Source organism: Gadus morhua, chromosome 19 (assembly GCF_902167405.1).
Source record: "Gadus morhua chromosome 19, gadMor3.0, whole genome shotgun sequence".
Lineage (NCBI taxonomy): Eukaryota > Metazoa > Chordata > Actinopteri > Gadiformes > Gadidae > Gadus > Gadus morhua.
The window spans coordinates 8,129,291-8,150,855 of record NC_044066.1 but is presented as its reverse complement, the minus strand read 5'-3'; the positions used below and the strand labels follow the sequence as shown (position 1 = coordinate 8,150,855).

The 21,565-nt window shown below is 48.1% G+C and overlaps 1 protein-coding gene across 2 annotated transcripts in view; it reads left to right on the top strand.

Moving 5' to 3' along the window:
- ctif (CBP80/20-dependent translation initiation factor) overlaps positions 1 to 21,256 on the top strand; it is a 38,481-nt gene extending 17,225 nt beyond the window's left edge. The window contains exons 8-13 of one of the 2 annotated variants that reach the window (XM_030342301.1): positions 3,489 to 3,572; positions 7,869 to 8,622; positions 9,514 to 9,813; positions 13,234 to 13,389; positions 14,595 to 14,648; positions 16,408 to 21,256. In XM_030342301.1, coding sequence (XP_030198161.1) covers positions 3,489 to 3,572; positions 7,869 to 8,622; positions 9,514 to 9,813; positions 13,234 to 13,389; positions 14,595 to 14,648; positions 16,408 to 16,629 — 1,570 coding nt within the window. In that variant the 3' untranslated portion in view covers positions 16,630 to 21,256. The remainder of the gene's footprint in view (positions 1 to 3,488; positions 3,573 to 7,868; positions 8,623 to 9,513; positions 9,814 to 13,233; positions 13,390 to 14,594; positions 14,649 to 16,407) is intronic. The other variant, XM_030342302.1, reaches the window with a different exon arrangement.
- The last annotated feature ends 309 nt before the right edge of the window (positions 21,257 to 21,565 follow it).

Sequence of the window (21,565 nt, the reverse complement as noted above, 5' to 3'; positions counted from 1 at the left end):
GAAAATATTTGGGGCGTCTTTGTGGATAAAAAGAGGAAACCTAGCCTAGACTAGAACAGGGGGGGGGGGGGGAGAAAATCACATCATTTCAATCCTTTCATTTTTTTCTTCCATAAAGTGGAAAGAACAATCGGTCCTATGTTTTTTTGTTGTTTGTTTTGGGGTGCAATCAAGTGCATAGTTCACTACTGAGTTATTCACTAATGCGTCCGTGGCTGGGCTTGCCGACGCACCAGAGAATCAAGTGTTGTGCTAATAACCGTGCCACATTTTCAACCGACGTGTATGACATAACTGCAGAATCAATGTTCAATCCTCTGTTTGCAACTCTCCCTGGCCTGCCTTGTGTCGCTGCGGCTCCTCGGCTCTCACTGTGCGGGTATCCTCACTGCACATCTCTGGAGCTCACTGCGTTTTAACCCTCTGTTCCTGGAGCTAACGCACTCACCCGCTCGCTGGATGTCTTGCGCCTGCACAATGGGGTTTCACTCTTCTGGGTGGTTTATACACAGGGTGGGAGGGTTCCCCAAAAATGTGAATGTTGGACCTCCGCCTGCTTGGAGTTGCTTTTTTTCTCAGAGGAAACACCCAATAGTTTCATTACCAGGTATAGAAAAGTGATGCTGCACAAATTGTTCGTTGAGGAATATTGATCAGCCTCATGGTCACAGGAAACAGAATAGGCATGCTGGCGTGCACATATATTCCATTATGTTCTATTTATATAATTCTATATGTTCTATACATCTAAAATGTTCTATTCATGTTAATAATGGCCATCCCACGTTTTGAAATCACAGTTATACTATCACTGGCCCATCGCTGAAAAGGTATATTCTGCAGTTCCTAGAATTCAGACTTCATAGAGATCGTACACACACTCCAGACCAGATGTGTGATGTCACGGTTAAATGGAAATGTTCACGGTCCAATATGCAAGAATATGCAAATGTTCTGGATGTCTTACTTCAGAGGAGAAGGGTGTTGGCATGAAGGCTTAAGGGCATATTCAAGTTGCGTAGCCATGAATATTTAATTCTCAGTGCGGGCAAAGGCGTACCGATGCCAAATGCAATGTTCACGGTGTTGAGGAGGAAACGTCCCAAACGATGTGTATTACCCAACTTTCTCACTGATGAACGGAAAAGTGATTTATTGTACATGGCGGCCGCGTGATGTGTATATTCTCAGTTGTCTTGAAAAGAATGATGGCTATAATTACTTAGTAAAATTCAGCAGGTACAAAACAGCCACTCTTTGATACTTTGTAAGATGCTATGTAGAATACCAATTTCAACACTTTCACCACTCTTGGAAAACCCAGATTAAAGTCAAATGAAGCCTTTTTCAAAGGAAACAATCAGGGTGTGATGACAGTCAACAGGAGATGGCAGTTTAGTGAAGGTGCAGAAGTGTAAACCCGCGTGCTGGCATCTGTTTTGGTGGGGCTGTCCTTGAGCTGTTTCAGTACTTGCAGTGCCCCATCTCCTCCAGTCAGTGGATCCATAGGGATGTTATTATGCGTTTGTCTGTTGAAGCCTTGTATCGAGAGAGAGAGAGAGAGAGAGAGAACTAATGAGCCTTAATACTTAATAAGTAACATTAACATGCATAGCGTTTCCACCAAACTGTAACTTGCTGCCTAAGTGAAACTTAATGCTCAAGAAAGCGAACACAGCCAGGTGTGTCAGTCACTTGCCCCATGAGGACCCGCTGGGTGTGTGTGCCAGCTTGACGGATATATCCGGGGATTGTGAGTTATAGCTTGTTGGCATTCTGCACATGAAATAAGGCCAATAGTTTAAGTGTGTACTCTGAATTCCGGGTCATTCGGGACCAGGAATAGCGCAGTGTTTGCTCCGAAATCGTGTGTCGATCTTCAACAGAACACCTGAAGGACTTTTGGGTGTGTTGTGCATTAAGTGGCGCGTCCTGGTTCCACATCAAAGGACAACCAGGGGAGCGGGGGGGGGAGGAGAGACAGAAAAGTAATGGCATGACTTGACTTCCTGTGGTGCCTGCTGAGTAGTTCTGCGGTCGGGCCCGACTGTTTGACTGCCCCCGGGGCCACTGAGACGACCAGACACCGAGGCAGAAAGGTTAAGGAGAGTTACACATGCAGTAAAAGAACTAAAGAAGAGAGGGGGGGGGGGGAATAGAGGGGCACGGCGCCGCATGTGTTTGTAGTTAAGAAAGACCCATCAACGCATGCTTGACATTTTGTGATTTACTGTTGTGATTTACGGGACTATGTTGCCGTTTCACTCGCTCCCGAGGAGAAAACATGGCCGTCGCCTTTAGCCCTTGTCTATTCTCGCCATAAGAATAATAAAATGAAAACGTAATTTATTTCAAGAAGGGCGTCACACATTTTTGACTGTGGTCTGTCACACCTGAGGCGCTAATAGCAAAAAATAAAACAGCTTTTGAATGAATAAAATGAAAAGGAAATTGAATCAAATCGATTCCATTTCACTTTCAGGGATTGTATCTCCAGAAATATAGGAGAATGTATATCCTTGGCAAATTTGTTTCCTCCTCCTATAACTGGGACCACACTTTACCTCTTAACGGCAGGATATTGTATAATACGCGCCGCTATTTTGACAACCGTATTTTGACAAATTGTATGCCAATCAGCGTTAAGCTCACTCACATCAATGTCACATGGCGACTGCAGTACTGCGTGCAGCGTCTGGCTAATGAGCACTGGCTGGTTCATGCCAGGCAGCAGTCTCACCGCAACCTTCTTCCTGTGTCTCGCTTTAATCTCGCGACAATCCGCAGTGAAACTCTGCAAAAAAGAAAAAGGGTCCGCAGCACCTCCTCTGCTGTTATGATAATGCTTGTTTCCTTAAGAACAAAGACGTTACGCAAGGGAAGAAAGAAGCAAAAAGCAACAGCCCACACTTTGCAGCGTTAAAAACAGACGGTTAACTTCAAACGGGCGACTTATAGACACACTGTGGGAAATGTAGCAAGGATGAAGGTTGGAGGGTCTTCTTTCATTGCCACCCTGCCACCAACGATGCCTTGAGGGGGTTCAGGTTAATTGGTCTGCCTATGAGGGTTCCCCTCCCTCCCTCTCTCCCCCCCTGGTTCCACCAATTGGAAGGCCTGGTCATGCACCTCCCGCTTTTGGGCCCCTCCCCCTATCTCGCCATCATCTGAACTCTCCTTCATTCAATATCCTGTCGGCCATATCTGTAGTTTTAATTTGACAATCAGTAAAGTAGTAACCATTAGATTTAGTTCATTAGTTTCCTCCTTTTATTTTATTATTCTCCTAACACCGCGGTCTCCTCACACTCTCCTGCAGCGTCTCCTTCACTCCTTCCTCCTTCACTCCTCAATGCTTGGCCTTGCTTCCTCTGCATCCATCTGCTCCCCTGCTCCACCCGTCTCTCATGGTTCTCCTTGTCCCCTTCAAACCCCTCCAATGGAACGCCCTCCTCCTCCTCCTCCTCCTGCTCCTCCCCCGCCTGTAGAGTTGTTGATCCGCTTAGCAGGGACCAGATCACCATACTGCTGCCTACAGGCCCGGGGGGACAGCGCCAAGTTTCAGCAGCCAGGTCAGTATCCCCACCACCACCACCTCCTCCACCTCCTCCACCCCTCGGCCAGACCGCCGAGCCGGCTCTCTCTCTCTACCATCATGTGAACGACATTCGAGCCTCGCAAAGACCAGTGCGTGATGTATGCCCTGGCTATAAACGGACCCACACAAGACGTATAGTTAGTGGTGTGTGTGTGTTTTGAATATATCCGGAGCATGAAGCATTTGGCGGGGCTCCGGGGGTAAATAAACAAACATTCACCCCTGAAAAAGCCTCTTTTTTTTTTTTTTTTTTTCTCCTCCTTCCCACAATACTTCTCTATAGTGCGCTCTACTTCTCCTTAGTCTCTCCCCACTTCCTCTGTTTTGCATTGGTTGGCTCTTGTCTACACTTTGAGAGAGGAACTGTGACTGGAGAGAGAGCGAGAGCGTGTGTCTATACGGACAGCCAGCAGTACCCTGGGCATCCCCAGCACCAGTTTTTCCTTTTAGTTCATAGTTGTGCATGTTTTATCAAGGCCTCACCTGAAAGCTTCACCCGTCACCTCGCCGATGGATTGCGATGCACAAAGGTTATTTTCACCGGATCGCGGAGGTGAATGAAACGCTCGCTGAAAGATGGACCAAGCATTACCGCTCTCAAGTCTCTGGTCATCGGGGGTCCTATGCCATCAAGGGAGTTCTTATAGCTGAAAGTGGTCCAGTCGTCTGGCTGATGGTGTGTGTGTGTGTGTGCGTGTGCGTGCGTGCGGGGCAAGGTCAGGCAAAGAGTGCCACAAGAAAGTGGCTGAAGAAAAAAAGGTGAAAATATAGTGACGTTGCCATTATAAGTTCTACAATTAGTCTCGCTCGGCCTGGATCTCATGGTAAAGTGTGTGTGTGTGTGTGTGGGCGAAGGAGAGGGAGAGAGAAGTGAGAGAAAATAAAGGCCTGATTTCTTCTGCTTCTCCAGAGGTTAAGTGCTGCTGGGCAGGAGCAGAAAGGTTATTTCAGACTGTATCTCAGAGCCTTTTGGAGAACAAGCAAAAGAGAGGTGTGTGTGTGTGTGTGTGTGTGCGTGTGCGTGCGTGCGTGCGCTCCAACCAGCTACAGATAAGAATCGTACGATTACTACCAGACCTATTGTCACTGTGATTTAGAGATGGTCTGGTTTGGTAAGGGGGCCGTATCTCTAGCTTTATTGATCAGCCCGTTCTCTGCGTGCGAATACACACACGCTTGTCCGTCTTGGTTTGTGTGTGCGCGTGGTAAACAAAGGGGCCAACCCCTCCCATGACACGAGAATACTATTGGGGGGGGGGGGGGCTGGTTTTGGTCTGATGTAAACAGTGGAAACAAACAGCAGACGTTTAGCATCCAGTGCCGGCCTCGGGGGCTCACAGCCCTGTGTGAGGGAGCGTTGCTTTAGGTGATGACACGCAGCACAACTATGGTGTGGATATGTAGGTATATAATTGGAGCCTTAGAGATTCCTCAAGGCCCGCCGGAGAAGGCTTCAATCGTACATGCGAACAAACATATCGCGCGCACGTGCACACGCACACACACACACACACTACAAAAAACGAAGAGAAGTTTGTGCTTGACTAGTATGCAAAGATCTGCTCAAGACATTCTGCATGAATGTCTGCACCTCCTACATATGGAAAGTAGGACTTATAGCCTCATTAATGCAGTTAAAATGTATTGAAATGTAAATTGAAATATGTATTTGGCAGATTTCCATAGACCTGTGAGACTGCAGATGCTTTTAGTTGGAGCGTTTAAATACAGATTTATTTTAGAAAGGTAGTGTAAGAAATGGGATTGAATAGGGTATCTGGTATAGCCGTCATGCTTCAATATAGCTGCCCGGTAGGGGCGGCATGTGATTGGTTCTTGGCACCCTTTGAAGCTCAAGCGATTCCTGATTGGTTAAACTGTCGAGTGAGGGAACTGGGCAGATCTGGAACTGATGTGGAGGAACTTGGAAATTGTCTCACTTATGTGAGGAGGGCAATGCAGGTTTAGTGTGCATTTCTCTGAGAAATTGGGAATAACTTAGCTGTGCTTAAACTGTCAATCTACTAGATTTATTTTGGAAGACAACCGTCTCTTCATTCACAGGACTTCACCATCATTAATAAAAAAGATACATATATATATATATATATCAGACATATATGTATTATATTGAACACATAAGCTATGCGATTGAAATTAGTCCTGACCGCACAATGACCATCATTTCTTTGTTATCTTTTAGCTATTCTCATTTACCAGAATAGCTAATTTTGTGTGGGCTCTCAGTTGGACTTGAGTTTAGCCAGAACATCAGAATCACGTCCAAAAATAACTTCCCAGGGAAGTTCAACGGGAGAACATTTAGTGGGAGACCGTGTAACACAACAATCATGTTATGTCACACGCCCTAGCCCTTTTCCCACCATACGATCGCTTCACATGTTCCCTCTGAATCATTTGGCTCCGCTGGGCGGTCCCCGTCTTTTATGTAGGAGTTCTGCTTAAAGCGAATGGAAATGTATACCGCCACGTATAAACTATTAAAGTGGACGTCTTGCTCTATGAGCACACAGCATCCAGTCTGTTCTCCCCGTTGCTCCCATGGACGTCCTGTATTAGGCGGGATACACTGACCCCGTTTGTTTCCATCGCCTGCGGTCGGAGGCATTTGGGTGTAGAAATTGGCACCCCATGGTAATTTCATGGCAACTTCAACAGCAGTCTGGGTAAAAATATGGCTACTGTGTGGATAAGAACAGGAAAGCTTGCTTTCCTTACAGCCAGAATACCTGCGGAAACTTTGACCTATCTGATGGTATTTCCGAATGCAACCAGCTAATAAGGTGCATACGTCATGCAAACACATGTCTGTTCCTAAGGCTGGCAGGCTGTCACTTTTAAATTTAAATATAGATTTCTGTCTCATTTCTTTGTCAGCTCCTTGCATACGTCTCGTTTTTATATGCATGCCATTGACAGTCGCCAGCCCCCTTGAAACTAGGGTGTTCCGCAGCCTCAGATTATAATGGTAGTCATTTGGAGAACAGGCCGGAAGAACAAGTTGTCTTCGGCACAGACACGTTGATCCGCGAGTTCGCACTCACCTCGGGTGTTCACCGGCAGACCAATTAGCAGGCTGAACCCGTCCCACCCCAGAGTGTAGGTGTATATAGGTCAGAACTGACGTCACACATCCACCCAATTATCCATAGTTATACTTCACATAAAGCTTTTTGTGAATAGAAAAAGAGTGAATCACGCGTATCATCGGAACCGCAGGACGGAATCTAACCCGCGCCTCTAGAGAGGCATTCATTCAAAACCAACCAACCTACGAAGCTCGAATTCTAATCACAAGACTAAGTCCGATATGCCCACCATACGCAATAGGGTGGCGGATGGGACAGGGCCCCCCTCCCCCCTACGGTGTGACTAATCCTAGGGAACATATGCCGGTGTGTTGTCCCACGAGCAGCACAGCCAAATGACAGAGCGGCGGAGGATGAGGTAACCTCAACGCACAACAGAGGGACTCGGACATACTGTAGCGCCGTGTGTATGTTGGCTGGAGTGCGGTTTACCATCTCTACAGCGTGAGAGGATGCCTTTAGGGAGGCTCTTTTCATATGGTGTTTGAGTTGAACTGCAGCCATTCACTCTTGCAAGGCGGCGGTGGTACAGAATGGGTGGGTTCGAAAACAAGACCGGTTATGTTGCCATGATGGAAATAAGGATAGGGTAGAGGAGATGGACTAGGGACGCAACGTTGTAGAAGCAAAGTTTAAAATAGGTCACTGTGTATCCAACATAAATGTAGAAGAAAGCACTTTATTTATGGCTGCTTTAGTTTTCTGACTCTGTTCCCAAAGCATTACTTTCAATCGAAATTAAATAGTTAATTTTTTATTTCTTGGTTGTTTTAAAGTGGTATCTGGTTTAAAATGTATATATTTCACGGGATCCATGGTAAGCTGCACAAGGCTAAAATGGAGGAGGGAAAAGGAGGCATTAGGGACCAGAGAGGCAGCTTTAGCGTATCCATAACAGATGGATGACCGCGCGCCAGCGTGACACACACACACACACACACACACACACACACACACACACACACACACACACACACACACACACACACACACACACACACACACACACACACACACACTGTGACACAGAGGGCTGGTCTCGTCAGTGTGTGCCGGGCTAGCCTCGCTGCAAGAGGTGAGGGGGCATGCATGCCGGACAGCCCCAGCGCCGCCACAACCGCCAAAGCCATGTGGCTAACTCCACCCCCCTCTCATTCCAGGAGACAGCAGCGACCACAGGGACCCGGCAAGACGGGCCAGAGCCAGAACCAGAACCAAGCGCCCCCTCCCCCACAGCAGCACTCCCCGCAGCACCAGAGGGATCCGTCATCCCAGCAGCAGCAGCTCTCCCCGAACCAAGACCACCACCACCACCACCACCACCACCAAGACCACCACAACCACCACCATCAAGACCACCACCAACCACAGGACCAATCGGGAGACAGCAGGAACAATGGCAACGGCAGGCCCTTGCGTCAGAACCAAGGAGGGGGCCATTATGGCCAGCGCCACGGGGGCCCGCCACACCACGGCTACAGCCAGACCCGGCGCTGGCAGTACAACCAGAAGGGCCCGGGCCACGGCCAGGGCAGCCCCACGGGGGACAGGGGAGCCCCGCCCAGGACCACCACCCCCACCTCCGGCAGCGCCACAACCACCAAAGACAACGAGACGCCTGCGGTGGAGAATGTAAGGAGCGGCGACCACAGCAGAACCCCCCGGCTGGAACCAAAGGACCACCGGGGCGGCGGCGGAGGGGAAGCCCCCCACGACCCCGCTCCGTCCGGGCCCAGGGCCAATCAGAATTCCTGCCGAGACCGGGCGCTCAGTCAGGAGTCCCCCAGCCCCCAGCCGGCACCACCGAGACCACAGAGCGGGGGGAACGGGGGGAGCGAGGGGCGGTCGGGCTGCCCCAAAGTCACCCTCCTGCAGTCGTCGAAGGAGCGGCTGAGGCGGAGGCTAAAGGACAAGGTAGCGCGACAGCTTCTTACCTTACTTGCCTCTGTATTTTGAACACCTTTCTGAAGGTTTGCATTGAGATTTGTGTCCACTATGTTCAGACGCATCGTCTGAGCATAGTTCACCGCACAATGGCAGTGTACATTCGTCTTTATTGTAGAAAGTTGAGTGTTTCACTTCATCGGAATTCCACCCATTGTGTGTTGGCACGAAGAAACAGTGATGGAATGTGATCGTTTTCATTGGGTGTCTAGGTCGCCTCTCACCCTTTTATATGTAACCCTCCGTTCTCGAACAAGGTGAACAAGAAGCCGTATAATAGTCGTTCTATTGAGTTCTGCCAAGTATAGACGTTGTACGGATCGTGAGGGGAAAAAGCACAACGCATGTAGTGCATAACTGTCCAGACATGGGCATAACTGAATACCTTCCAGCGAACCTTACTCTGAGGGGTGCGTACATGCGTGCCAAGTCCTGCAGGCCTCCTCTGTCTATTTTCACCATCTGCCTTTTCAGCATCATGTTATGTCACCAAGTTCACATCTCTCTGCAGACACTACCAAAATCACATTCTTATCACGCACCCAGAAAGCCAGTCCCGATGAATCGTTTATTTCTATATTTTATGCTCATAGCTACAGAATTATGAATGTTGGAGAATGGCCCGCACACACATAAAAAATATCTATTCCTAATATCTTATTTAGCAGATATCTAAGAAGTAAGTAAGGTGTAACTCAATCCAGTGAATTCATTAAACCCATTTTTAAAGAGACAGTGCAGGGGAGTTCGGACACCTTGCTGAATTAAGCCTACAGGTCCAGCCGAAGTCATCGGGGAATCGAACCCAGTAACCCCCGGCACCTCACCTTCTCACCGTGGTCCTTCCCCCCCACCCCCCAGGACGAAGCGTGCGTGGTGGGCAAAGGCGCGGGCTCGCAGCGCATGGACCGCCTGGTGGAGCTGCTCAACAGCATGAGGAGCAACAGCAGCGGCGTTGAGCAGCAGCTGACCTCCTTCATGGAGGAGGCGCAGGGCTCGGCGCGCTGCGAGGAGTCCCTGGCCCAGGTGGTGGCCACCCTCTACGGCACGGCCACGGCGGACCGCAGCTTCGCCGCCACCGCCGCCAAGCTCTGCGACAAGATGGCGCTGTTCATGGTGGAGGGCACCAAGTTCAGGTCGCTGCTGCTGAACATGCTGCAGGTGAGCGGGGCTGGGGGAGGGGGGAGGGGGATGGGGGAGGGCTGGTCGTGGACCTGCTACTTATTAAAGAAATACTGATTGGCCTTGTCTGTGTCAATGCAGTCTGTCCTTCCTGTTCCTTTAGATAATTTAGCGAGATTCCTTGCCAAACTAAAATTTCCCGTCTGTGGTCTGATGAAGCACATCTTATTTTATTGATTCGAAGAACCTACAAACGTTAGATAGATACGTGAAATAAAATGACTTTGTATTTTCCTAGAACCTTTGTAAGTACCTCCCATGAGGTTCTAGCAAATCCTCAAATCACTAGAACACTCTTGGTTCGGGGCAGTGTTTCGGTTGCGCCATCTTCTGAACTTTCAGCACACCAGACCGAAACAGTACCCGAGACAAAGGCCGGGTCTTCAGCACAGCCCTCAGGGAAAGTCCTGTGCACGTTGCGTCACCAAAGTCTAAAGCAAACATTGTGCTCTAGTTCAAAAGCAGCCGCTTTTTGTCACTTTTTGAACATAGATTCATATTGTGCGGTCGCCACCAGAGTGGTGCGAGTTTCCACTTCCAAAGGCGGCGGCTCAATGAGTGTGTGCCGCGGAAAACTTGACAAAGTCATCTTTGTAGTTTGTGTTATTGCCGTCGGGTGCTGGGGAGCGAGCTGCAGCCCTAGCAGATGGACACCCGCTGTGTGTGTGTGACGCCCGGGAAATGTCAATGGCAAGGCCATCCAATCACCGTCCCTGTCTCTGCCCCCCCCCCCCCCCCCCCCCCGAGGAAAGGGACGGTGTCTGCATGGATTCATCCTGGTTCTTAAACAAACAGCCCTGCCCCCACCTCCACCCCACCATCTCCACCCCACCCCCTCCACTCACCTCCGCCCACCCATTTGTATTCAGACAAACAGTTCCAGACTCCCAGCGGTAATTAAAACAACCCCCAGCCATGTATTGTTTTTCGTCTTCCTCATTCCCCGTCAGCTCCCCTTCCCTCTGAGCTGCATGTTCCCACCCTCCCCTCCTCCCCCACCTCTCCCCCCCCCTCCCTTCGCGTCATCTCCCCTCCTGTCTTCTCCCCTCACCCAGAAATGGGTGAGCCCCCCCCCCCCCCCCCCGGGCTTCTCTCTGCAGATCGACCAGACATTCACACTACAGAAAAAGGCGCAAACGTGTGGAAACCGGGGGAAAAATCGCAGATATATATGCAACACATAACACACAACATCCCCTTACTGTCGGTAGATCCACACAATGGCTAAATGTTTACCCCCCTGCTGTTTCACCACACCCACCTTCTTGCTTCCTTTCTCTCCTCTCTCCTGCTCGGTCTCGTCGGCAGGGACAGCCTTACATTATTTCTTTTGTTTTCAATCAGAGCGAGCACAAGAGGGGATGAACCCTTCCCTTAATCTGTCTCTATCGTTGTGCCTCCTTTGTTTCCTTCGTTTTATCCACCTCCCTTCCTCCCTTGATTCCTTCCTTCCTGGGTAGTTGGTGTTTGTCTTCCTCTGTCTCTCTCCCCCCCCCCCCGTATTCTCGCCCAGTTCAGACCCCCTGCCGGCCTGTGACATTTTGGCTTAATGCCTTTTAAAAGAGTCTGCATGTCATAAGGGACTATAGGGCTCTGTGGAAGATGCACACTGACGCCCATCCGCTCTCTGCTCTTTCCGCCATATGTAAGCAATTACCGCCTGTCCGATTTCATTTATTATGCTTCAGACAACAGGGTGTAGTTGCCGCCTGCTTAAATACTTTTGGAGCATCATTATTTCACCTGCTTCATGTTTTATTTGTGGCTCGTTTATATATCAAAAAAAAAAAAGTTTTCTTATGCACTCGTCCCCTGACCCCGGCTTCAGTGTGCCACCGATCCCGCCTCTGCTTCTACAGGGTTGTTTCGTCTCCATTCTTGTCTCGCCTGTGTGGGTTTTAATTAGGTGTCGTGCATACGTGAAGTACCACGCTGGTGTTTTAGGATGCATGTGCGAGGCCTCTGAAGTTGTTTAGTCGTGTCTGTGTGGGCGTGTGTGTGTGTGTGTGTTGGATATCACCCCGCTGTTCAAGTTGTTTCTCAAAGGTTCATGCTTGGTGTGTGCATATCATCAGGCCGTTCATGTCGGTAGCGGATACACATGTATGCTTTGGTTCTTGTGTACGGGCCTCAGGTGTAAGTTAGCAATGAAAGGGTTTATTGAACACCACAGACGTATCGGTCTTCACAGAGGAGGTAATAAATACTTGATGTCCCATATTAAACCACCCAAACGTGCATTACGCATTAACCTTTATATTAATCCCCTCCAATTGTACTGCCTTAGATCAGCTCACTATATTGCCCTTTACTTCTTAAGCAAATTAGCATATGCTGATCCTCTTTTGTGTCGGGGAAAAGGAAATATGGAAATGAGTTGAATACATATTTAAAGTGGAGTGCTTTTAGCGGCAGGGTTAACATGTGTACCACCTACTGTAAATTCCATTAGAGGAGCGTTGAGGATCATAATGGCGAGCAATGCCCTTGCCAGCGCAAACGCTTAACCACCGCTACACACGTGCCTCATGAAGCAATGCATCGGCTCCTACCTCTGACTCCTCCTACTTTTGGCGTTCAATTATGTAGAGTAGACCATGGGAACGCTGCTGCTGCCAGTGGTGGTGGTGGTGCTGCTGCTGGTGTGCAGCCTTCACCATTTTTATAGTCTTCTTCAGGGTCCGTATTTAATTAATCAAATGAACAATATAACACAGTCATTCTGAACAGTGGAACATTTACGACATGGCAGCAAACATAACAAAGTTTGCATACAACAATGTTTAATTATTTAAATAGGCATGAATGAGGGCAATTATGACATAGTAAATGACTGTAGGGATGAGGGTTGTGGAAACTGGGAATAGATAGAATTCAGTGTTATAGATATAAAGTGCAGGAGTGCCGTTGAATATGAGCATTGACTTTGTGGTAGTACATTGAGTGTGTTGCTGTAAGTGATCAGTGCATACATTCGGTTGGTCATCTCTTGCTGTATATATTTCTATACATCTCGACCATGCCAGTCTGTACGTCTTTCATTGTGCGGGTATTATTTTTTTATACTGTGTTGGTATAGGAAAAAGATCTACGACTAAATTCTCTTCTACAAGGTTGAGATTTCTTCAGATAATCTGTAAACATGAGGGTGAAATATGGGTTCAGTAATCCCATTCAAACTTCTGTATTGTACATTGTGTGATGAAAACAGTATCTCGTGCAATACTTCTGTGTCCAACACTGCAGACCAGCTCTTCCCTTACAATCCCTTAATTCAACATCAATATTGTTGTGATTAAAGATCAATACAGTAATGACAACCCCTTAGGATCATGACGCTCAGGTGTGGTTCAATATTCTCTTAACACCCCTGTACTTCTGCCCGCTGTCCGTCCACAGAAAGACTTTGCCCGTAGGGAGGAGTTGCAGCAGGCGGACGTAGAAGGTTGGCTGGGCTTCATCACCTTCCTCTGTGAGGTGTTCGGCACCATGAGGAGCAGCGCTGGGGAGCCCTTCAGGGTCCTAGTACTGCCCATATACACCTGCCTGCGAGAGGTGAGTTCCCATAAAGATGCATGCATATATTTACCACCACCAGAGGGCAGCGAAGTACATTCCCTATGATGTGTCTTTTGTACTACAGAAGCATAACAGACCAAATGGATAGTGAGTTTGGTAAAGGCAAACCTAACTGGTTTACTGCATCAGACTTGCTGTGTTAATAAATACCAATTGTATATATTTGCTTAAAGCATTTGTTGTGGAGGTTTTGGCCAAGAAAAGGGTCACAGTTTAATCCATATCTGACAATGTTCCATTGGCGTTTTCTTTTCTTCTTTACCCACCATATCCGAACCATCTATTTCTGCAACACACACTCATGCACTCATACACAGCCTTCCAGAGCTTAGCCCAGAGTTTTAACTAACCTTTGGCGACATTAACAAGGGTCCGACTTGCTTTTATTCTTTGCCAATCTCCAACACACTCCCATATATATATGTGTATATATTTTTTTTTATATATATACATGTGTATATGTATACACACAAACACACACAACTGTCACGTCTATGTCAACATTCCAGCAACAACTTGCCAACTCCTCAGTTCTCTCATACGAATGCGGCCAGAATACGGGATGCCAGTAAATCGCATCAAAGCAAATAGGGCTGCTCAATTAAATGCATATTATTATAAATCACAACTTGGACTTCTGCATTGAGTTTAGCGGGAAAGGTCGCAATTCATTTTATTTCATTTTTTATCACAGTAATATTATCCGAAATACATCATGAATTTTGTTTGCCTGTTACATCAGAATCAGACTGCATCCGTATCAACTCGGCTTTTGTTCTTAATGTGGACTGTATTCTGTGCCACAGAATATGAATAGAAGACATAATCTGTCAATCACAATGAATAATTGTCACAATTGCGAGCAAAATCTTCACATTCATCCTTCTTGTCATAAGCGTGCAGCCCCCAACAACCAATCTGTTGTTGCGTGCGCTGTGCATATGTTCCTGTTGCGTTGACTAGATTTCACACATCCACACGTGGGCCCTGATTCTCCCCCTCCTTGTGTACAGTGTATATAGGGGGTATTGTGAATAGGGCTCCTGAATGCGTTGGCGGTATGGTGCATCATGTGCAGTATGAAGCTCTCTGGGCCCCAGTGGTCTTTTGTGTCATCTACAGTGGTGGTGGTGGTAGGTAATGCCTAGTCTCATGGTGTTTGTTGTTGTCATGTCTCCTAGCTGCTGGAGTCCACAGACGTGAAGGAAGACGCTGTCATCTGCTGTTCTATGGAGGTACGGGGCCTATACATGCACACACTCACACGCCAACAAACACACACCAATGCAAGCAAATTAATGCACACATGCGGGCATACACATATGCACACACACACGCTTGCCTACATACACGCACACACCATTGCAGACAAGCATGCACTATCATACACACACTCTCACCCACTCAAACACACAAACACACCTTATACACTAGGGTATGGAGCTAGGATGAATTAATCAGAATTGTATTCCAACTAGGCAGTCGTCCCCAATAACGGATAACACACTAATCCACTGAACACACACCAGTCTTCTCTCTAGTAATAAAATACGACTTCATAAGAATATGAAAACCCACCCTTCTCGCAAATACATATTTTGTGTTTTGTGTGTGTGTCTTTGTGCACGTTTGTATGTCTTTGTGTGGGTGTGTTTTTTTTTTGTGTGAGAGTGTGCGTGTCTTTTTGAGTGTATGTGTCTTTGAGTGTGTGTGTGGAGTCCGTCCTCGTAGCAACGCAGCGTGTCGTGTTGTGTTGCATCCTCGTCTCCCCGGCCTCCCCACCGTGTCTGAATTATGAAAGCAGCGCCGGGATGCTCTATTTTCACACACACACGCACACATGATGATGTTGATGTGGAATTATGGATGCACTGTCGCGGGAGCAGGATGGCAAAATGAGAGCAACGCACTCGCTCGTCAACTCAGAGAGGGGGGAAGGACTGAGAAAGAGGCGTATCGAGGGATAGGGAGAGACTTTTTGATATCCTCTTAATATTCCATATTTGACATTTTTTGTGTATTTGTTATTGAATATTATACTTTTTGGTATGTGTACTTTTTGATATAGATATATATTTATTTGTAGTATTTGACTTTTTGACTCATATTTCTCTATTGTCGTCATTTTTCACCTGCTTTGGCAATGCAAACGTTTATTTCCCATGCCAATAAAGCTTATTTGAATTTTATATGAATAACGAAGGAGAGACATAGGGAGGAGAGAGAAAGTGGGGAGAGACGGAGAGAGCAGCAGAGAGAGGGAGGGAGGGAGGGAGGGACCGACACAGAGAGAGCGAGCGAGAGAGTGAGTTGAGTACTGTTTGCCAAACAGCTCACAGACTGCCTGGTTATTTTATTTTTCGATATTTGCGCTGCGTGCTTCCACGTGCACACGCGCATACTACGACACAGAAGCACAGACACACACATACGCGAACAGAAACACACATGCACACACACACACACACACACGCACAGTGAAGCACTCACAAACACACACACAGACCCGCAGGAAAACGCACACACAGGCTGGAGGGCATGGGATGCGCCTCGCCTGTATCCACAGTGACAGGGCGGCAGACACAGGCCACTGGGAGCACACGCACACACAGACGAATCCTAACCTTTCACCCATATCTGACCAGTGCAGGCTGGATAAACAACACTGTGCAATCCTTTAGTTTTCTCTTCTCTGTACTCTGTAAAGAAATACATTTTTTTATTAGATGGATCTACATTCTGTCCTCCATCTCTGTTCAGCACTCTGGGAGCTATTCTTCCCCTCGTCTCTCCTCCTCCACCTTCTCCATTTTCTCCCCTGATCGTGCATCTTCTTCACAAACCCCCCAGAGCGTCCTCCTCCTCCTCCTCCTCCTCCTCTACACCATCACTCCTCCGAATTCTACTCATCTCCCCTCTCTCCTCCTCCTTCATGTTGTTCTCTTGCCATCGCCTCTCACCCCCCCCCCCCCCCCCCCCCCCTCCGACCCCTAGTTGCAGAGCGCCGGCCGCCTGCTGGAAGACCAGCTCCCCGAGATGATGACGGACCTGCTGGCCGCGGCCCGCGACAAGATGCTGTGCCCGGCCGAGTCGCAGCTCACGCGCTCCCTCCTCATGGAGGTCATCGAGCTGCACGCCCACCAGTGGAACCCCCTGGGGCCGCTCACCACCCAGTACTACAACCGCACCATCCACAAGCTCACCGCCGCCACCTAGCTGCTGGGAGGCTGTGCTGCTGCTGCTGCTGCTGCTGGTTGAGGGGGTTTTGGGAGAGAGAGTTTAGGGTGTATGGGAGAGGAGGTCCCGTACTGTGTCGCTGGGGGAAGTCTAACCCTAGGCTAGACGGAGCCCTGGCTCTCAATGCTGTCTGGCTCTGGCTCCTGGCCCTTACCCTGGCCCTTACCCCTGGACCTAACCCCTGGCCCTAACCCTGGCCCTTACCCTGGCCCCCTGTTCCTAACCCCTGGTCAGGGCAGTCCTACGCAGGCTCAACGCTTTCATGAGATGCTGCGACTTGATACACACTACTAGCACATTACCACTACTACACTAGGCCACGAGGCCTAGAGTAACAGTCTTTGGCTCTGAGGTTTGGGATACCAGACCTAGACTAAAAGTCCTAGACTACTAGACTTTGGCTCTGAGGTTTGGGATACCAGACCTAGACTGCAATCCTAGACTAGCAGTGTATGATGTCTTGGCTTTGGGGCCTATTGGCTAAATAGGCCTTGGAAACAAGGCCTTGACTACGAGCTCTGGACTACTAGTCATTCAATACCTAGACTGGGCCCAGACTGGATCTAGACTGTACATCAGTCAAGGCATCAGACTTAAGTCCTGCCATTATCAAGCCACTATCCCAGTTTTCCAATCTATCGGGGCTTATTGTAACTTTATTACAATTTTGTTGGTCTTCGTCTCTATTATTTAACCTTTTTGTCATCCAGTAATTACGGAAATATATACATTTTATATTAAAATCTGCATATTTTAATGGTGTGATTAAAAAAAAAAATATATATAAATATATAACAGAATTTGCGACCGTAAACCTATAAAAGGTTACAAAAAACCATTCCCCCAACATGGCTGGGACGATGTCAGCGTCTCATCGTGGAGGCTGTTGTATCCGTTCGTCTCCCCGACACTTCGGCGAGCACATGAAACAATTTGGCACAGATGAGTGGCACACTACGAAATTAATTAGTCTTTGTTGGGAAAAGAGGAAAGGAGGGCGGGGGAAGAAAAATGAAAAAACCCATGAAAGGTAATGGGATTCTACACGGCCGGGTCACATTTAATGAGGAACACCTGTCGGCAGCATCGTGGGGAGCCCGCTCTGATCTGGGAGACGACCGGATTGGCGCGGCAAAGCCAGCGATGCGCTTATATCCCGATTTGTGGATTTCAATGGAAATGAATCGTGTGATTTCGTCGCAAAGTAGTGCGTACGTAATTGCCGTGGAGGTGTGCGGCGCGTACTATTCTCGCAAGTTGTATTTGGGAAGAAGGTACTTTAGAAATATGGGAAATGTGATGTGTGCGCCATATTGTCGCCACTCATAGTCTTTTTGAGATCGAGATGCTTTTTCTTGAGGACTAGACTCGCTCAACCGCTAGATGCAGCATAAACAGCTCCTTGCATTTGAAACGAATTGCCAGTGGCTCTCTGGTGCGTCTCTGAGCCAACATCAACAGCCAAGGCTATTAATAGGACGAACATTATGGAGTCAAGCAGGGTTTAACACCAACACTTAATGCTCTTGTCTTTGACGCTATTTTGTTTCTTACCCCCACACTAAATATAATGATGGGGTCCCAAGAATAAACTGGCCCAACACAACATCCAAATTTGTTGACATTGAGGATTTAGCTTTGGGAGAAAGTATGTCATGACAGAATACACAATCTAAACTTGATTCAATACCAGTGTTGTGTGTTTAATTTGGGTGGTGCTGTTTCCAACCCATCCTGGGAATGGATCTGTTCCAATGTTCGGCTCAATGTTTTCCTCGAACACGGCCCTCCTTTGAGCTATTCAAACATAACCGTAACCTTTTAATCACCCATTGGTTTAGTCACACGTCCCAGCCAATCAGCTTAATTATGTTTTGCAACATTTGCATATTCATGCCCACATTATTTTAGCCTAATGGCCGTAACAGGAGGCGCCATCCAGTCAGACATGATTATGTCCTGGAGTAGACCACAAAAAGTCTGTGTGTGTGTCCCAATACACAAATGGAGACTGTGGGCCGACCAGTAGGGGGTTCCTTGGTCACAAAATAAGGGAGTGTGCCAACGGCTAAAAGAGCAAATGAACAGTGTTTTTTTTTTTCTTTGTCTGGTTAGTAGAGGGGGGGGGGGGGGGGGGGGTTGTGGCTTGGAGAGCAGGCGACCCTCCGGTCCGCTGGGGAATATCAGGATCCCCTCCCTGAAGAGCTAGATGGAGACGGGGTTAAGGTATTCCATGTCTCATTTCTCTCTTTGTGTGTAAAAAAGAAAAAAAAAAAGAAAAGCCCGGCCCTCCTCCCTGCCCTTTGTCTGCCTCTCTGTCCTCCCCCGGCCCCCCCCCAGCCGCCGCCCACGCGACCACCCCACCGCCCCACCCCCAGTGCTGTCTCATCAGTAGCCCCCAAGGGTGGTTCTGAGGCTTGCTGGCTGGCTGGCTGGCAGGCTGGCGGAGGTATATGGAGGAAGGGTAGACATGGGTCTGTCTGCCTCCCTCTGGAGCCAGGGAGCGGGGTCATGGGGCCATGCCGGCAGCCAGCCCTCCCAGCCCCCCCAAACCCCTACTTCCACCCCCTCTCCTCCACGCCTCCCTCCTGCCTTTGTTCCCCCCCCCCCACCCCCCCACCCCTGCAGGGAAGCCCTTCTTCCTGCAGGGATGAGACAGCCGGCCTGCTGGCCCGGCCCGCGGATCAGGACGGCTTGGGCCGGGGTGGCAGATGGCCCGCTTGAACCCATGTGGGACGGCACACTCCTGACCCCCCCCCCCCCCCCCCCCCCCCCCCCACACGTAGCCCCTTCTCCCTCCCAGCCCCCAGGGCCAGAGCCAGACCCCAGACCTAGACGTCAGCCCCACTGGGGCTCCCCAACATAAGGACCTCAGAGAGAAGGCTGCGATGTGGGACTGAATGGGGGGGGGGGTTGTTCATAAGAAAGAGCTGAAGAGGAACAGGACATTTACTCTGAGGAAATTTGTTTTTATTGTTTTTATGATTATTATTGTTGTTGTTGTTGGGACCGGGAGGTGCTTTCTGTATTCTGTCCAGCTGTCGTTTTTATGTATATATTTTTTATCATGTTTATTAATGTATTATTATTATTTTGAAGTTACAACGATGACGCGACTATATATTCTAGTAGTAGGCCGTATTGCACAGGTTTTCGTTTGTTTTTGCACTGTTTTAAAGGAGATCTGCTTTTAAAAGTTTAGAAGGAAAAAAAAAATAAGGAAAGATAAATTGAAACTGTGGTTGTGAACGAGCATTGATGAAACCCAAGCGACTGCACCACCACGGCTGGGAGAGAAACCAAGTGGGTGACGCGCCGGACCCTTAGTGGCCTTGTCTGCCATCACCATTTTTGTAAGCGCATTCTTGTTGTTTGCACCGAGCATGCACAGCCCGACCCAGTGAAGGCTGCTCTTGATTGTTCTGTTAAAATTAAGACGTAAACTCACATCCAGCCACCCACTGCGGACAGGGAAGAGGAAAGTGAAAAAGAAAACGAATGAAACGTTACTAATATTGAAAAAAAATCGAGCAAAATGTGACTGGGTATTATTGCAGTCCTGCATACCCCGTGATTCTAACGGACTGGCTAACGTGCGCGTGCTATATTAACAACACGCTAGTGCGACTGCTAATCATTTGTAAATGGACATGATGTATTCGCTAGATTACGATATATTTACTACGATGTAAAATATTTAAAATCGGAAGAGGGATAGGTCTCTGCAGAATTGTTCTAGCTAAATGGTCGTTTCGGTTGTATGGCGTAGATGTTGGCCTTCCTACGTGTGTTTTTTGGAATTAACATACAGGAAATGCTTCATATTGAATTGCTAAGGGTGAAGTCACACACACATACACTCACTACATTCAAAGACTGTGTTAACTATTGAGTTTCTGTGGGCGGTTTGAAGTTTGTTTGTTTGTTGTCCATCTTGTTTGTCTTGCATCAAGAATCCACGTCCGGTGAGATAAGACCCAGGTCGTCTACGGCATCGTGGTGTTTTTGAGCGATCACAACGTTTGTTTTGTTTTAGAAGGTGCCGCCTCTGATCTGTCAATTTACATTTGCCAACAGGATGATTTTATTTCATACTTCAAATTCGTTTGGGCTTTTTAATTTCATTTGATTTGAAGGCTACTATTTAATTAACCAACGTTTGTATTTCCACTATATATATCTCAAATATATATATATACCTAGCTTGCTGAGACGTGGGTCAGAAGTGTGGTCATTACCACGTTTTTAGTATGTGCCACACAAACGCCTACCAAGTAAATTTCATTATGCAAAGAGTGTCTTGCTCACATTGGACATGGGTGAGGCGTCTGTAGCACTGGAGCGACCCCTCCCCCACGCCCTTTGACCTCCCCCCCCCCCCCTCGAGGGGTCATGTGACGACTGAATGCTACGTACCTTCATTTTCATATTCTCATGGAGATTGAAACTAAAAAGGAACAGAGAGAGATGAGGCCGCTCCAGACAGCTGCAGCTAGGGCTCCACGCGGCGGCCATCTTGAGCGGTCTTGTTCGGGGGTTTTGTTTTGGTTTTTTTCTAAACAATTAAAGTGGAAAAAAATAAACTAACAGCAAAGAGATGAATCAAGGTTGTGTCAGGTGTGTTTTATTTCTTTTTGTATCGATTCAATCTACACATAATGTACACGTGTACAGGATTCACACACGGCCTATGTCGACTTCAGTGTGTTGAGTCGGTGTGCTTCTTATAAACCAGCTTGCTTGTTTATCTAGAGACAGTTGAGCCCTTGACATTCAGCCTTGCATTCACATCTACCTATGCACACCGTGGCAGAACAATTCAAGCCATTACACTTTTGACACTCGCGCACACACTCTTGCAGTGCTGGTGGGCCGCTGAATGAACATGCAATCGTGCATGTGAGGATGTCCTTGG